Source organism: Diorhabda sublineata, chromosome 1 (genome assembly GCF_026230105.1).
Source record: "Diorhabda sublineata isolate icDioSubl1.1 chromosome 1, icDioSubl1.1, whole genome shotgun sequence".
Classification (NCBI taxonomy): domain Eukaryota; kingdom Metazoa; phylum Arthropoda; class Insecta; order Coleoptera; family Chrysomelidae; genus Diorhabda; species Diorhabda sublineata.
In genome coordinates, this window is record NC_079474.1 from 15751842 (window position 1) to 15768627 (window position 16786).

The following is a 16786-nucleotide window of genomic DNA, read 5'->3' on the forward strand; positions in this document are numbered from 1 at the left end:
TAGGTTTGTTCTCAATAGCTGCACTGGAGGAACTAGTTCAGGAAGTGTGCACTAAGGCGTTCTTTGTAACAGAACTAGCGTTAGTGTCGTTGTTCTTAGTAGCAGTGCAACAGAGCTAGTTTAACCCGTTCACTGTACTGCTTACACTAGGCTTAGAGTCAGCTCAGCTAGTGCAGTGCAATAAGTGTACTCTGGAAACGGTGGTACTACATCTTCGTCATCGGACGAATGTATAATATTAAAAAAGACTAAATCGCTCTTTGTATCCGATCGAGCTAATTCTATACACTCATGAACTGGGCTGCACTGGTCCAGTCCGGTATAGTTCCAATGCAGCTAGAAAGAACAAACTTCATATAACTTTTTTTCGAAGTACGTGTGGCGAGCGTATTAGGGCTCAATCACACGGTACGGAATGGACGTGCGTCATGTGTTTTTGCGGAACGGAGACAGTAATCAGCACCTTGACGCATGTGTCATTGAATCCCGTATTCAGCGCGTGAGCATTTTAATTGCAATTGAATACAATATTCGTTAGAATGCTCAAATTCGATATGAAGTTGCTTTTTCGAGTATGTATTATAAGCGATCAAAAACTTTTAATTGAACAAACCAGACTGCTATTGTTTTTATTACGTCGAGATATGTTTTAGATCTGTGGTTGTCATCCAAATTGTCAAAACAGATCCGTATCTTATTTATCAAACACACATATCCTTTTGTAAGAAAGGGTTATTATTTTTTTAAATGTAAATTTCTTTTTATTAGTAGTCAGAGACAAAATTTGACAAGAGAAAAATTATGGCTGGATCAGCTTTACGAAGACTTATGGCTGAATACAAACGTATATATTATTCAATTTATACTTGTCTTGTAAAAGCGAAATTTTTTAAAAATAGTAATAAATAATATTGTTTCAGAATTAACCTTGAACCCTCCAGAAGGAATTATAGCCGGTCCTATTAATGAAGAAAATTTTTTTGAATGGGAAGCTTTAATCACGTATTACCAAATACATTATTGTTTTTGAATTATTATAAGATTTGATTACATTTCAGGGGTCCAGAAGGTACTTGTTTTGAGGGAGGTGTATTTCCTGCAAAATTGATTTTTCCTCCGGATTATCCACTAAGTCCACCCAAAATGCAATTTACTTGTGAAATGTTTCATCCAAATAGTAAGTCACCTGTTTTGGAAAACAACAAAATTATTAGTTAATTTTTTCAGTTTATTCTGATGGCAGAGTTTGTATTTCAATTTTACATGCACCCGGAGACGATCCTATGGGTTATGAATCTAGTGCCGAAAGATGGTCACCTGTACAAAGTGTAGAGAAAATTCTACTTTCAGTTATTAGTATGTTGGCAGGTAAAATGTCTTTTAACTCAGAAGCGTGTAGCTAGGATTGACCTCGCATTTATGTGGTAAATATAAATTTTCTCTTTTTAGAACCGAACGACGAGAGTGGTGCAAATGTAGATGCTGCCAAAATGTGGAGAGAAAATAGAGATGAATTTAATCGAATAGCCGAGAAAATTGTAAGAAGAACTTTAGGCATTCCTACATAACTTTAAAAGATTATACTAGATCCTATTTCAATTTATTGTTTTTCTATAATAAATATTTTTATTTAGTAATAACTGTTATTGTAATATATTGTAATTTAATATCAAATAAAAAAATTGTGTTTGGGGATTTGTTTAAGGGGATAAGAGAAAAAAATACTTTTTGCTTTTTCATTAGTGTTTAAAACCAAGCTCTTCGACAACTACACCCTTGCGGCTCGACTCAAGTTTTGACGAATGTATAGGTATGTAATCAGCGAAGAATATACAAGAGTTGTGTATCAATTGAATAAATATAGTTTAAAAAAACATGCTTTCAAAGAAAATAATTCAGTTAATAAAATCACAAAACGCTTTTTGAAAGCACATCGAAATAAAAAGTTGAAATTATTTTTAAAATAAGCTCAAGTTCGTTTGTTACTCTCCTTTGGACTAAGAATAAGTGGCGTATTTCATAAAAATTTTCGTTTGACAGAGGATTCGAACTTCCGATCTCCGTGTAGGAAATTTAACACTTCGACAACCTTACCAACTACACCGTTATGGCTCTATAATAGATTCGACGCGATATAGGTATATAAGTAGTCAAATTATCGTTGATTTTATTGGCTTCCGTGTTGATATATATAGAACATTTGCAATTCAAGAAAATTTTGTGGGGAATATTTTGCACTCCAGCACTAGCAGCCTAGAAACTATTTCTATGAATTCTTGTTCAATCCGTGTTACTTCTTGTCACCGACAAAGTTTTACATGTTACAGGTTCATTTATTCATTATTAAAACTATCAAATGAATATATAAATACCTTTATTGGTTTAATACATATTAAAACAAGATATATAAGTTCAAATAATTAACAATTTTAGTATTATAAATGATTTATAACAACACTTAATTATATATAGTGCAATCAATAAATATTATTTTTACTTTGGAAAGATTCAACAATGGCAGTATAAATAATTACATTAAATGATCAGATCCTTTTTCAAATAACCAGTTTTTATACTGGCATTGCAGAACCCGTTTTTGTAATAACCAAAGAGAAATAAATGAATCATCTTTCTAACCTTACTTTCAAAAGTACTGCACTCCCCTAGTACCTCCACCTTTTAAGAGATGTGGTATAAAAAGAAAGGATACGAGAAAAAATAAAACATGTGAAATTTAATCTCTCCCTACTACTCTAGAATGTGCCAGAACTCTCACATATGTTTTCAGAACTGGTTTAGAACGGTCGAGATTGTGCTGGAACTCTCTCAGAACTGGTTTAGAACTAGCGAGATTGTGGTAGAACTATCTCTGAACTGGTATAGAAACGACGAGACTCTGCTAGAACTCTCCTACCTCTATTATTCTAGAATGTGTCAGAACTGTTGAGACTATGCTAGAACTCTCCTATGAGATTCATATCTAGTGATCTATAACTCACTCTACAACGCATATTTAGGACTGAAAATAAGCCCAATATCTGCACAAATGATGAATCAATTCATTTCTAAGAGTTACTTGGACGATGTATCAGTCTCGAATTATTGTAGTTCCACGAAGAAGGATACTTCCGGTACACTTTCTCCAGAACCAAAAACTGTTCTACTCTTATCAGTGTCTATTGAAATTTACTTGGGAAAATAAATATAAAAAGGAGTTGTAACACTTTTAAAAGTTGGTGTGTTAGTAATCATGAAGAAAAAAACATTAACATGACAATTATTCCAATAAAATCACAACCTTGTATCTATAACATAACTAAACACAAATTTTGTAGCCTTAGTCAATTTGATACATATGGTACTTAGGTTCAAAGCTCTTAAAGTATTTTTTTGGTTTGACTCTGGTTTTCGATAATGTGTGACTCTTCTTCATTTGGTGGCCCCCCAAACTGGAGCTTTTTTTGCTGTGGATGCTATGGAGAAACTTCTAGCTTCTTCAATGATCCTGACTTCAGCAACAGGTCAATTATAACCTAAAATATTTGTAAGAAATAAACTAGCTCAGGAGGATAGTAGGTGACACCAAATGAATCTATACCAACATATATCCGCAGACATTTTGAATCACTGGATTTGTACAATATTTGATAGTGAGAAGGAATATTCTATAATATGAAGAATTTCTACTTCCTCCTTTAAAAATAACGGTTTTTCAAACTCGATTGTTTGAATATATGTCGCTATATAACACAATAATTTTAACCTATTACCAATCACATGGAATGTTTCATTAAAATCTAAATTGGAAAATATTTGTTTTTTTTGACAAAAAAATAATTGTCGCAATTATAAATTACAGTAGAATAAAAATTGTATAATATAAAGCATCCACCAATAAACAGCTTGATATAAATATTTTGGAAGCAAAATTATGTTTGTGATTGCCCTCTAGATAAATAAGTTGTTCAAGAATGTCAACCAAAACGATGGTGGTACCAAAAATATTAATTTTTTAAAGGGAGGCGTTTTTTCTGTCGTTCCAAATTTTTCGTTCGTCTGTCGCACAGTGGGGCAAAAGACCGAAAAACTGGACATAAGTCTTTAAAACGAACCGATTGAGTATGCGGAGGTTTGAAATGAGCTTTGATAAACACGAATGGTTGATGGTTGGTATATGGTTGATTACGCTGATTATGTATTTGGGGCTAGTTTTTTCACTAATCAAATGGTCGCTTCAAAATGGAGACCGGAAGTAGTGAAATGAAATCCGATAGACACGAAATTTGGTATTTGGAGATTTTTCCGGAGGCTTATTACGTATCTGCGGTTATTTTTTCACAAACAAAATGGTGGTTTAAAAATGGACACCGGAAGTAGTGAAATGAACTCTGATTACGATAAAATTTAGTATCTGGGTTTTTTCCAGGTCGCTGAATACGTATCTGGGGTTAGTTTTTTCATAAACAAAATGGCGGCTTCAAAATGGAGACAGAAAGTAGTGAAATGAACTTCGATTGTCACGAAATTTGGTATTTGGGGGTTTATCGTGTGATTACGTTGGGGTTGGTTGTGTTTCTAACAAAATGGCGACCTGAAAATGGAGACCGGAAGTAGTGAAATGATCTACAATTACGACGAAATTTGGTATATGAGTTTTTTTTCGGTCGCTGATTTTGTATTTGGGGTTAGTTTTTTCATAAACAAAATGGTAGCTTCAAAATGGAGACCGGAAATAGTGAAATGAACTCGGATTTCTACGAAATGTGGTAGTATTGTAGTTTATGCACTGATAGAAAGATTTTTTTGATTGACAATTTGGATTAACCTATGAACCATTGAGGACACGTACGTCTAACTTATTTCAAAAGAGCTAAGAGAAAAAATACATTGATCCAGAATAAAGGCGCAAAAAATATTTCCCCCTATTTAAAGCTATGTATATGTTTTATAAATAATCTAAAATGAAGCATAACAATTTCATAATTTTTTTTTATTCTGGTAATCTTAATCATGACAGTTTAAACATAATGCTTTTATTTTTCATTGTCAAACTCCACTTCCAATATTTCACGTAATGTTGCTATAAATACAGAAATCAACTAGAACAGCGATATTTGTAACCAATCATCGGACGGAAAACAAAAAAAAATTATTAAAATGAAAAAAAAATGTAGTTGTAGATGTTGCAACGTAAAAATATCTTTGTAAGTACCTATAAATAAAATTTAGACAATTTATTTTTATCACATTGAAAAAAATATCGAATAGAAGTCACCACAATTACATTTTTATATTTTTCCCTTGATCTAGCAAATTTTAAGCTCATTCCTTCCAATGTTGGAATTGTTTATTGACTATAGACCAATGCGCGTTCATTTAGCAATGTTTTTAACTATGAAAAATACAGTGCTTCATCAAAATATGGAAAAAACAATTAAAAACTACAGACTAAGCGATAATAATGTACCTTTAAGAATATGCCCAGAGTTAGATTAGATTAGATTAGGTATCTGTTAAGTAAGGTGATGAACCAACCATAACCTCTCTGAAAGAACTGTGGGAATTCTTTAGAAATACATTCGTGAGAGCAGGCAAATAAAGATGTGGTATAACAGGAATGAAAAGAACAGACTGCATGGTGGAATGTAAAAATACGAGATGAAAAGAAACTAAACAAAGAAAAATGGAAATACAATGGAATATTCAGTAAAAGATAACCAAATGGGCAACAAGTAATTAAACATAACAAATACAGAAATGGAAACTCAATTAAAAAATGAAGATCGTTGAGGAGCAAACGAAGCGTGAGCTGAGAACAAACGAAATATGAAGAGTTAAATACAGATGCTATGACAAGGAGAGACAGCTGGGCATGAGTATTATTGGAGGAATTTTGAAAAATATGGGCAAAAAATAATAGAGCTAGAAACGAATAAAAGGTACCAACAGGTAACGTGCTCAATCACAAGAAAGTAGACAAGAGGAGCTAAAATAATTACCGAAGTGTAGCTACTATTGAATCAATACATTTAGTCTGATTGAATGTTAGTTTTTGTTCTAGTCTTTAATTTGCTTTTGTCTTATTAAATTAACAATTTTATCTAGTATCAGTATTACTTTATATGTACACTGAGTGTAAGGAGTTCAAGAACATTATATTGAATTAAGCTAATTAATAATGTGAATTTTGAATTTTCCAGACCGTTTTAGTTTCCTTTTAATCACAATGATCGTTCAAACAAAGTATTGTTAATAATTATCATTTACGAGATTCAATAAAATTAATTGGTTACGAAATAACTTCAAATACTAATTTTTCAGTAACTAATAAGTGAAATATGGGATTTGAAGTTTTATTATGATTTTTAAATTTTCATTTTAATCGTTTATAAAAGGGGGGTAACGTAACTTTTTTCCACAATCATATTCTAATTATACACTTATCATTATATAGCCGATTTATCGGTTGTTTTCTCTTTGGATGTATCCGTCGTTTTTATACTCGTTGTACAAACTATAGTCGGTAAATTTTCAGCTGCGGCGGCCCTTTCCGCTAAAAACCTGTCAAAATCACTACTCGTCACAGATTCCTCGATTCCAGTCTACAAAATTAAAAAAAAAATTATTTTTCAAAGCATTACATGAAATAATAATTTCGAAGCAAAATATTTACCAGTCGTCAAAAGCGAATACTATGTACAATTTTTTTTATAAATATACAGGATGAATCGGGATTTATGCAAAAAACTACGAGAGTAGATGACGCGACATAAAAAGTTATAGGCCCCTAAAGTTGCGAAATCAAAACTATATTTTCTAAATTATACATTCCAACATTATGAAATTTTAATGGATGATTATCCACTATCTGAAGGTCAGGAACGGGTCATGCCCAATGGTTATCAATCTGGTAACCAACGAGGGGTCGTATGAGAATTTTTTTTTAAGTCATCATCTACTTACTCCCGAATTTTTTGCATCAAGATCCGGAACACCCTGTAGTTTTTAACACAATTAATTTTATTAAGTTGTTAGTGCAGGAAAGGTGAGGTGAAAAGGCGTGAAGTGAATTAACAACTATAGACGATTCTGCCTTGTCTACTGACCATACGGTCTAAGACTACTTACCGACGTGGCTTTATAATTTCTACTAATTATTTTCTAATTGTTAATATGGTAGTAGAAAAATCTGGAAATACTCAATTTTATCTAAAACCAATGTTGAAAAATCAGACTAATAACTTTCAAACTGTTAACGCCATCTATTTGCGTCAACTTAACCGTCGTCGCTCACTCAGAGTTGGTCCAGTGTCTTTGGAGCGGCCAACAAGCCGCACACGTTTTTATCAAGGTGATTTCTGCTTATTTTGATCTGCCTTTTCCTCTCCTCAATCTTAATCTCGAAATAATTTATTGTTTACAGGAAAAGGGAGAAAGGAACGGGTAACAAACGAATTTTTGGTATACATAGTTCGAAGCTAGTATAAGGAAAGGTATTGGACATTAAATGCACTTTCAAGGTAGCGTGAGAGAGTGAACAAACTCCAAAAGCACCAGTTAACAATAACAAAGTAATACTAATGTGGCAACTGGACATCAGGGTATACCAGGTTATGGAGAAGCAGACGACATAGCCAAAAAGGGCATATTTTGAACCAGAACCCTACTGTGGCATCATGAGATGTTACATCAACAACGAACTGAATGGATGGCGTCTTATTGTCGAAGCACTTTGGCCTAAGACAATCCAAAAGATTCATAACCATATCAGCTAAAAATACAACGACAACTGCAGATTCTGCGAACAAGTTATAAAGCATGCGAGGGTCTTGCCCATTTCAGCACAAGGCTAACGTACTTCGAAAGGGAAAATCGAATGAAAAACAGCCTCCTTTTTGGAGAAGTTTGGAGGCAGTACGATGAAATGCAGAGTCACGAAAAAAATTTTCGACGTTGGTTAGGGATTGGGACTATTGCAAATATCGAATGAAGGCCTTGAAATAAACCGATTTGATACAATTTTCCATTAACAATTAGACATTTCTAGATATTTCTTATATTTGGATGTTAGTATATATTAGAATATATCGATGTTGCGTAATTAGAACTTACCGTTCTACCTAACCAATTGGCCATTTCGTCAATTTCGAGTTCGTCTGGATTCTGTACAACATATAAAGCAACATCATATTTTTAACAAGCTCAAACGAAAAAAGAAAAACACACACAAACATTGAAATTCAAAAAAATACAAATCTGTCGAATTTCATGAAAAATAATTATTATACATATGTTCAGTATGGGCATTTTCAAAAAAAGAACAAGGGGATTAATCCACCCCATTAAAGGAATATGTAGACGCCCCAAGCGTTAACCATAATTCAAGAGATTATGGATTTCCTTTTGTTTTAAGCAAATTTGGTATATTTTAAAAAAATAATAATTCAGTTTTTTTATCTACTTTTTATTCAAATTTGTTTTACCTACTCGTTCCTTCTTCAGTTATTTCCATCTGTGTTCCCGTTTCCTTCCTTATTTTATTTTTGGCCAGGTCGGAGTTTCAATCACACCCAAAGGACTCAACCGGTACACCATAAACAAACAAATTCAAATCAACTACAACAATTGGGAATTCAGTCGAGGGCTGCAGCCGTCCCGGATTCCTATAGTCCCAGTCTTTCAATTTTCGATATAAATCCAATGTTTTATCTAATAAAATTTCTGTATCTCTCCCGGAATTACGGAAACTAATTTCGTGAATATACAGCAAACTTTGAAGAGTTTTAGTGGCAATTTTCAAACATATTTTCATTAAAAGTTTTGTCTATTGCAATTTTTAATAAAATTATTATTTTTGTTTCTATACCAGATTTACTTGTAGAAGGAAACCAATTTTAAAAACTGTTTACTTTACTTCGCTAATTCAACTAATTGCGATTGAGAACATTCCAAATTAAATATTTTTTATTTTTTCGACAGTTTTGGTTTTTTCATTAGTTGTGAGCATTCAAATATATACTTACGGTCGGTTTTTTTTGAGTTATAGAGCTCAAACCACCGGAAATTTGATTAGGATCAATATTATCCTTATAAGTGCTTCCACTGGAAGAAAAAAAAATTATAATAATTTTCATAAATGGTCCCGGGAAGAGTACGATACCAGCGGTGCCGCAATTTGATAATGGGTTAAGCTAATTTAGGCCAAAATGAAACGAAAATGAAGAATAAAGGTTTTCAATATCTCGCTTCGTTCACTAGATATTGAAATCACAACTAAAACACCAAAAAATGAATTTGGAAATCACCCTAATATATATGAAGAAAAGTCTTTGTTAGAATCATTAATTAGAAATAGAAATTAAATGGAGGAGCGATTAGCACCAAGATTATTTTTCTACATCAAGCTTATTAGTTGTTGGTGCCTCAAAGTTTATAAATGTTGGAAGGACCATCAAAGTATGAATTACCATATGTTAGGGCCTTGAATATTGTAACTATTCAAAAGATCATCAAATTAAGAAATACTTGTTTTTAAGTGTTTAATTATAATTAACAGAAGCCGTTCGAATGTCAAAAAAAAGTCAATTGTCACTCATCTTTCACACAATAAATCAGATTATGGTTATTTAACATTGAAACACAGAGCTGTATAATTGTAAGGTTGGTTGCCTAATATACTAAAACGGTTGTGGACACTAGTAACTTTCTGTTTTATCAGGATTAACAAAAGCCGGTTTGAATTTCAAAAAAATGTCAATTGTCACTTGTCTTTCACGGAATAACTCTGATTAAGGTTATCTAACCTTAAAAATCAGAGCAGTATAATTGTAATGTTGGTTGCCTAATGTATTAAAACAGTTGTGGACATTATTTCTGTTACAGCGTTGTCTAAGGTGATATAGCAAAATATACACGATTCAAAATGCATTTGATTAGGAAGAAAATAGTCTATCATAGATGCACTTGAAAAAAATATTATCTAAATCACTTATACAATATTAGTAATTAGGATAAAATGATAAAATCAATTCCTACCTCTTCTTGGAACTTTCATAAGTAACGTTTCTAGATTGAGCGAACATGTCAAATTCGTCTGTCGTTGTCTTTTCGTTAATTTCGCCAGATGCATCTCCCGCTGATTTATTTGGAGTGAGAGCTGAAAAAAATTTGTTATTATTAAGAGGACGTTTCAATTTTCAATCTTCTCAAATATCGAAGAGACGAGTCGATAAAACGACGAAGATAAAACAAGAAAAAGAGCCCAAGAAATACCACAATAATCTGACTGAATTAGTTCAATATATATATATATATATATATATATATATATATATATATATATATATATATATATATATATATATATATATATATTATAAAATGGTTATTCCAATATTTGAATAAATCGTATTAATTATAAATAACTATCTTACTTAATCCATTTAAAGACTTTGGTACATCGTCAAAATCTATAAGACTATCACTAGCTTCCAATGGTGGTTTGGGGGTGGTAGTAGTAGTAGTAGAAGATGACGTCGGAGGCATAGCCTTAGCAAGAACCGTTGAAGCGGATTTGATTCCAACGTCTCTGTTCTTTTCCCATCTGCTGTACCTTAGAAACAAATTATTAAGCTCGTCGTTAATTCTGAGGAGTTCTTCACACATTCCATCATTAGAAATTTTGTTGATCAATTCTACCAGTCTTTTTTGCATATTTTTACACGTAACGTGTAATTCCTGTAATAATAATAAAAAAAAATAAATTCATTAGCGATTCTGCTGAAACCAAGACATCAAGAAATCAACCTGAAGGTGACAATATTTATAGATTAAGTTGGGAAATAACACGTCATTCATTAAATCGTGTGACTAACTAAGAAAAGCACATTTTTTTTTGGCAAAAAATCTCCTTCAAGAGCAATACAATCATTTAATAGTTTCTTCAACTTCTCGATGCCATGCTTGTAGGAAGATTTATCTTTTTTCGCCTCAAAATAGGCTTCAATTTCTTACCAACGAGCATCTTTTTGACATCAGTAGTCACTGGGGACTGGTCTGGACTATACGGTAGACAAGGAAGCACTTTGAAGTGAAATTCGTTTAATTTAACCATCAATTTGTGAATTGGTGTTTTTTTATTCACTTTTATAGTTTTTTGAGCGATTTTTAATTCTTTTTATCATATTCTTTTACGATGTCTGTTTTTTTCTAATACACTAAGGGTACACATTCGTAATTTCTTCTTCATATATCATTATTTTGAAATTTAATGTTGATTCTTTCTATTAATTTTGATGAAACAGTTTTTCAATTATATACATAACGAATTATAGTGTTTTTTAGTCTGTTACCGATATTTTTTGTATATACTTGGAAGAAAAACATTTTTTTTCAAAAATTGTGCTTGATGAACCACTGCTATTTACACAAAAAAATTTCAAAGCGACTTCAAAGAGCACAAAATTCCCCACAAGACCCATCAAACTGACTTGCATTATTGCAAAAAGTGAATATTAGAAATTAAATTGAAAGTACTTAAAATTGATATAAACTGCTCAAACTTGGCGAGAATTTTTTTTTCTCGAAAACTAATAACCCAATATATATATATATATATATATATATATATATATATATATATATATATATATATATTAAAACAAACCTGTAACAATTCGAGTTCATCGGGTTGTTCCTCTCCCGGTTTAACTTCAAACAACATTTCTCCCAAAACAGCCATATTGCTCTGTACCACATCTAATTCAGATTGCAATTTGGCCCTTTGTTCGGGTGTCAATATTCCATGAGATACCGTAGCAGGTCTGGGAGAAGTTGGTTTAGGTGATGATAATGGTATATCTGAACTTGTTACACTCTGAAAATAAATCAAAACACATCATTCATTTTGATTTCGTTTCGATTGTAATACAAACTGTCGGATAAAAGTCGTTTCAAATGATTTATACAACTTTATACTCCAAAATATTTATTTAAACAGAGATGTTAACACTTATCAATATGAGAAAATATATTTATACAAGCATACAAGCCACCAATAAATATCATTAGTTAACCACCCACTATATTCACCAGATATAACCCCCAGCGATTTTTTCTTGCTTCCTAACCTCAAAGTTTTACTTGCAAGAGAGAGATTTTCATCAGACGAGGACGTTAAAAAGATTATAGCATCGTTGTACTAAATGTATCGACTTAAAAGGAGACTGTGTTTGAAAATAAAAATGAGTATGGAAATACCGTTTTTTTTCTTAATTAGGTCGGAAACTTTCCAGATAACCCTTGTATGTATTGTTAGTTTTTCGTAAACTATTAAATTGCATTTACGACTACTGTAAAGACCACATAATTCTAATTCTAATCAAACACACTGTAAAACAGAAATTAAGGGTCAAGAAGGCTGACATGTATAATGTATAAAAACTTGAAAACTACGAGGATCTATAAGGATTCTTCTATTACCCTAATAAGTATATTCTTTTTAAAAATTAATTTTTCAAAAACACTTTTATTAAAATAATAATAAAAAAAATTATATTGAGTTCTATAATTTTGGTTTGGTTAATTTATATAAAAAAAATTGTTGACTCGATATCGAATATTTCATCGAAAGTTTTGTAGACAGTTTTTTGACTTTGCTGAGTTAACAAAGTTCATATTCATATGAAATTTCATTTGGCAAATAAAATTAATACTGAAATATATTTAATGATATTAAATTACTTTTATATTTTGAATATACATAAATATTATCTTTAAAAACGTTTTCACATGCAAATTAGCAGCAAAATGTTTATTTTAAGGACATATATTGATAATGTTTTCCTTATTAGATAAGACATAAGTTGTACCTTATCTCAACTTGAAACAAAAATTAACTCCTGTGTAATAAAAAAAAATTGTAACAAAAGATTTTGGATTCAGCGGCGTCCCACTATAATTTGTTGTTTGTAGACAATTATTTAATAAAATGGTGTTAAAACATTCCAGTACATCTCAAAGAGAAGACAAAATCGAGATTGAAGTGAATCAAAGGATGGTAATAGAGGATAGTTTGGAGACTCTACAAGAAACTATAACAACAATAGATGAAACAACTCGAGGTAGAAAAATAAATAAACCAAAATATCTAAGGGAATCTGAGATATACAATGCATACTGTCTAATATCCACTGATCACAGTGATCCAGTAGAGTATTACTCACTAAAAATCAAAGAAAGGAAAGAGACGATTGAAAAATAATTAAATTCTCACAAAAAACCTAGTATTTAGACAGAATCAAATTTACCACCTGAAAAAACATCTATTCAGACAAAAGTATTTAGAACAAAGGAAGATGGTACTAAAAAAGCCAGAAGGTTTTCAGATTAAGTAGGAGGATCCATTTAACCCAGTTGCTGAGATTATTAATATTTTTCGTGTACAGAAACAACTTTTTAAATGGGGAATTGAAGAGTAAGATATAAAAAATTTCTAGGTAAAACAGATAAGAAGATAAAAATGAATCCGGAAAAATTTATAGAAAAACTGCTATTTAATTTCAATATGGAAGAATGCAAAGGAAACCAGATATATAACAAAGATTATGATAAGTGTACTTACCTTTTTAGGTGTATGTATAGGAGCTAGTGAATCTAAATCAGTTGGAGGAAATTCTATTCCTTTTGCTAGAAGATCCTGATATACTGTAGTAACACCAGACAATTCTGGTATGCTTTGAAAAGCACTAGCCCACGATTGAATTAAACTCAAAACTTTTTCTTGTACAGCTGTTGGTGGATCGTTTTTTGGTCCAATTAATTTAACCTAAATCAAAAACTCAAACATGATTATACAATTTTCAAAAATTGACTGTGATAAGTTTGAAGTTTTTCACGTTTCAGTTTTACGAGATTATTTTATTGAAAACAAAGTAAACAGGTAACATGATTAGTAAATTTGTGACTCCAAGACTGCTATACTGAATAATGGAGCCATTTGGTACACTGAATCTAGATTATTGTATGAAGCTTTCACATTAATAATTACTTTGAGCCACTGTCCCCCTATTTTTCTTTCATAATTTTTAGTAAATCCATTTAAAGGACAATAAATATATAGATAACACTTACCAGCTCCTGTATAAAATCCTTGTTACACACTAAAATATGAAATTTCTTTCCACAGTTCTTTACACAAGTTTCTAATATAGTCAGAGTGTACATAACAATGGTATAATTTTTTCCTGCATTTTGTGTAAGCCGCTTTCGAATTGCTTTAATTGCATCTCTAGGTCCATCATCTGTTTCATTTACAAGATCACATATTTCCATATTAAGGGCCCAATTTTCTGATGCCAGGGAGCCATCAGTAGCTTGTTCTAAGAAAGTATAGCTTTAAAAATTTCACTATTTTATGCATAAAAACAGAGTTTAAATAGTGGGTGAGGATGTTTCTGAGACCATAATTTGGCTGTTACTTTCATTATGTGTGGATTTCATTCATTCGTTTTAGTTGGGAGTTTGATTTATGATGTACAAAACCACTCAATTTACTCTAAAAAGTCTGTATTTTCCAAAATTCCAAGTTCACAATTTACCAAGCAGACAAGATAAGGGTTGAAAATAACTCATAAATATTTTTTAACAAACATTTACATACATTTCAAAGATACAAATGAGATACAAAAAGCACTTGGCACATTTATTCGTTATATATCACAAACTGCAAAAATAGGAGAAGGAAACACAAAATATAAATGTTCCCCCAGGATTCATAAAGTATATGGCAGAAAAAACAATATAAAACCTCTCAAATAGCAAAAATTATAATTTAGAGCACCATGGGGTAGTTCTTTGAATTAAATTCTGTGCTTAATATGCACAGTACATTTCATTACATTATATATCACCGTTATAGTTCCATTTACATAACTACAGTGACTAATAGTGCATAAAACAATAATATCATACAAACTACTTTGTTTACTGAGGAAAGAGTCAAAACATGGTAAATAACTATTAATTGAGCTTATGACCTTTATTTTTAACCAGAGGCCATATTCTCTAGAAACAATAATTTCCCAAGTCACACAAATATCATTTGTGTCTTTCTCAAAATTATTAAATAATTTATTCAAAATTTTCGACAGAAAACCAAAAGTTAATTTTCTAGCTAACAAAACTGGAATCTTAAATCTATATTAAACAGACAAAAATAAGATATTTATTTACATGAGATAAGTGGTAATAAATCAAATTATAAGATACATATTTTATATTTGAATACATTTTTTAAACGCTGTTTCACTATATGTAAATTGCTTTAATAAAATATTTTTATGCCACATCAAAAATTAATGTAATAGATTCTTTGAAATATTGGCCCTACAAATATTTCAAAATGAATAGCTAATCAAATTAGAATTTATTTATTTGTCTAGTTCTACGTATGTAAAAAACATAAAAACTTATAGAATATCTCAAAAATAAATCTAGACTTGATAAATTAATTGCTATTAAGGTATATTAAAAATACGTATTAAATTGGAAGGTGTAAACACCGACTAGAATATGGAAATCAGATTATAATTTTATTATACAAATATTAAGAAACTTTACAAAACAACTTACCGATTTTACTACCCACGGTAGTTGAAAATGGATTACCAATTAGAGCATTAGATATAAACGACATTTTTCAATTTATAACGGAGACACCAAAATATTATTGTTTTTCTATAGAATACAGATCTACATTTGACAATTTCATACTTGTCAATGTCAACAGTTTCTTCCCATTCTCAATGCAGCCAACTTTAAAATTACACAGAGTTTGCATGTTGGAGTAAGACAAACAAACACATCGTTAGTCAAGGACTCTTCCACAAGGGCGATCCATTTTCATTAACCCCACACAATCCAATTTTGTGACGTCACAATCTCTCCTATGACAGCTATTATCTTTGTGATAATGACACATTAAGTTAAATTAATATTTCTTCAATATTTTGAATTGATATATTGCTGTGCTTTGATTTTTTAATGTGTTTCTCATGTTGTTTTTATGTTTTTATAAAACTGAATAAGCTACTAACATTTTTTTATCCTTACAAAAAGAGGTTTACATGAAAAATTATTATTTATTATTACGTTGTTTATTTAACACATTTCCGGTAGGAAATTTCGCACTTCTTTAAGAAACAACTCTTTTTGAATGCCTTTCTCAGTAAAACTAAAAATGATGGGCAGCAAATAACTTCACAAACTTTTTAGTATTTTCTGTCGTTTCCACTTCGTCTTCTCTAAACGTCGTTTTCTTTGTGTAGTACCCTCTTTTGTGTTCATGTTCTTTCCACGGTCCATCCCCCCAGAGGTCTATTGTAGACGGATAAGGGCTCCAATACAGCCCTGGTACTCATATCATCTAGCCCTCGGCTGGCCTTGGCATTGGGTCATACATCTAATCAATCAGACATAATCTACATTCATAACAAACGAAATGAACTTTTCTCCCAAATTTTCCCAACCAAGATACTCGTCAAGACGAATCAAATGAGCTCCAACTCGATGGAGTTGCATCGTTTATTTAATTACGGGGCTGCTATGGTCTTCATGAGCCCAAAATCGATGGAGTTGCGTCGTTAAGTAAAAATTTCATAAATCACCCTGTAAATTAATAAAGAAGAGGTGTTGATACTTTTCAGTAGCCTCCCTGAGTGGCTCTACATATAGTAGGAGTATGTAGAGCTCCCATGATTCATTCTGTATATTATATATCCATATTTTG

At 31.3% G+C, this 16786-nt stretch overlaps 2 protein-coding genes across 3 annotated transcripts; one reads left to right on the forward strand and one right to left on the reverse strand.

The window, feature by feature from the left end:
- The first annotated feature begins 646 nt into the window (after nt 1–646).
- Nucleotides 647–1724, forward strand: LOC130442529 (ubiquitin-conjugating enzyme E2 G2). Its single transcript, XM_056776699.1, has 5 exons — nt 647–844; nt 921–1002; nt 1059–1177; nt 1228–1368; nt 1450–1724. The coding sequence occupies exons 1-5, from the start codon at nt 802–804 to the stop codon at nt 1566–1568; spliced, it is 504 nt and encodes a 167-aa protein (XP_056632677.1). The 5' UTR covers nt 647–801; the 3' UTR covers nt 1569–1724.
- A 633-nt stretch (nt 1725–2357) lies between these two features.
- On the reverse strand, nt 2358–15802 carry LOC130448136 (TOM1-like protein 2). Of its 2 annotated transcripts, XM_056785362.1 has the most exons (9): nt 15631–15802; nt 14131–14378; nt 13622–13825; nt 11666–11875; nt 10434–10737; nt 10036–10156; nt 9024–9102; nt 8113–8163; nt 2358–6602 (listed from the first exon to the last, which is right to left on the reverse strand). In XM_056785362.1, the coding sequence occupies exons 1-9, from the start codon at nt 15692–15694 to the stop codon at nt 6447–6449; spliced, it is 1437 nt and encodes a 478-aa protein (XP_056641340.1). In that variant the 5' UTR covers nt 15695–15802; the 3' UTR covers nt 2358–6446. The 2 variants fall into 2 exon arrangements, with proteins under 2 accessions (XP_056641340.1, XP_056641349.1); XM_056785371.1 differs by lacking the exon at nt 8113–8163 and having other exon boundaries at nt 15631–15779.
- Between the last annotated feature and the right edge of the window lie 984 nt (nt 15803–16786).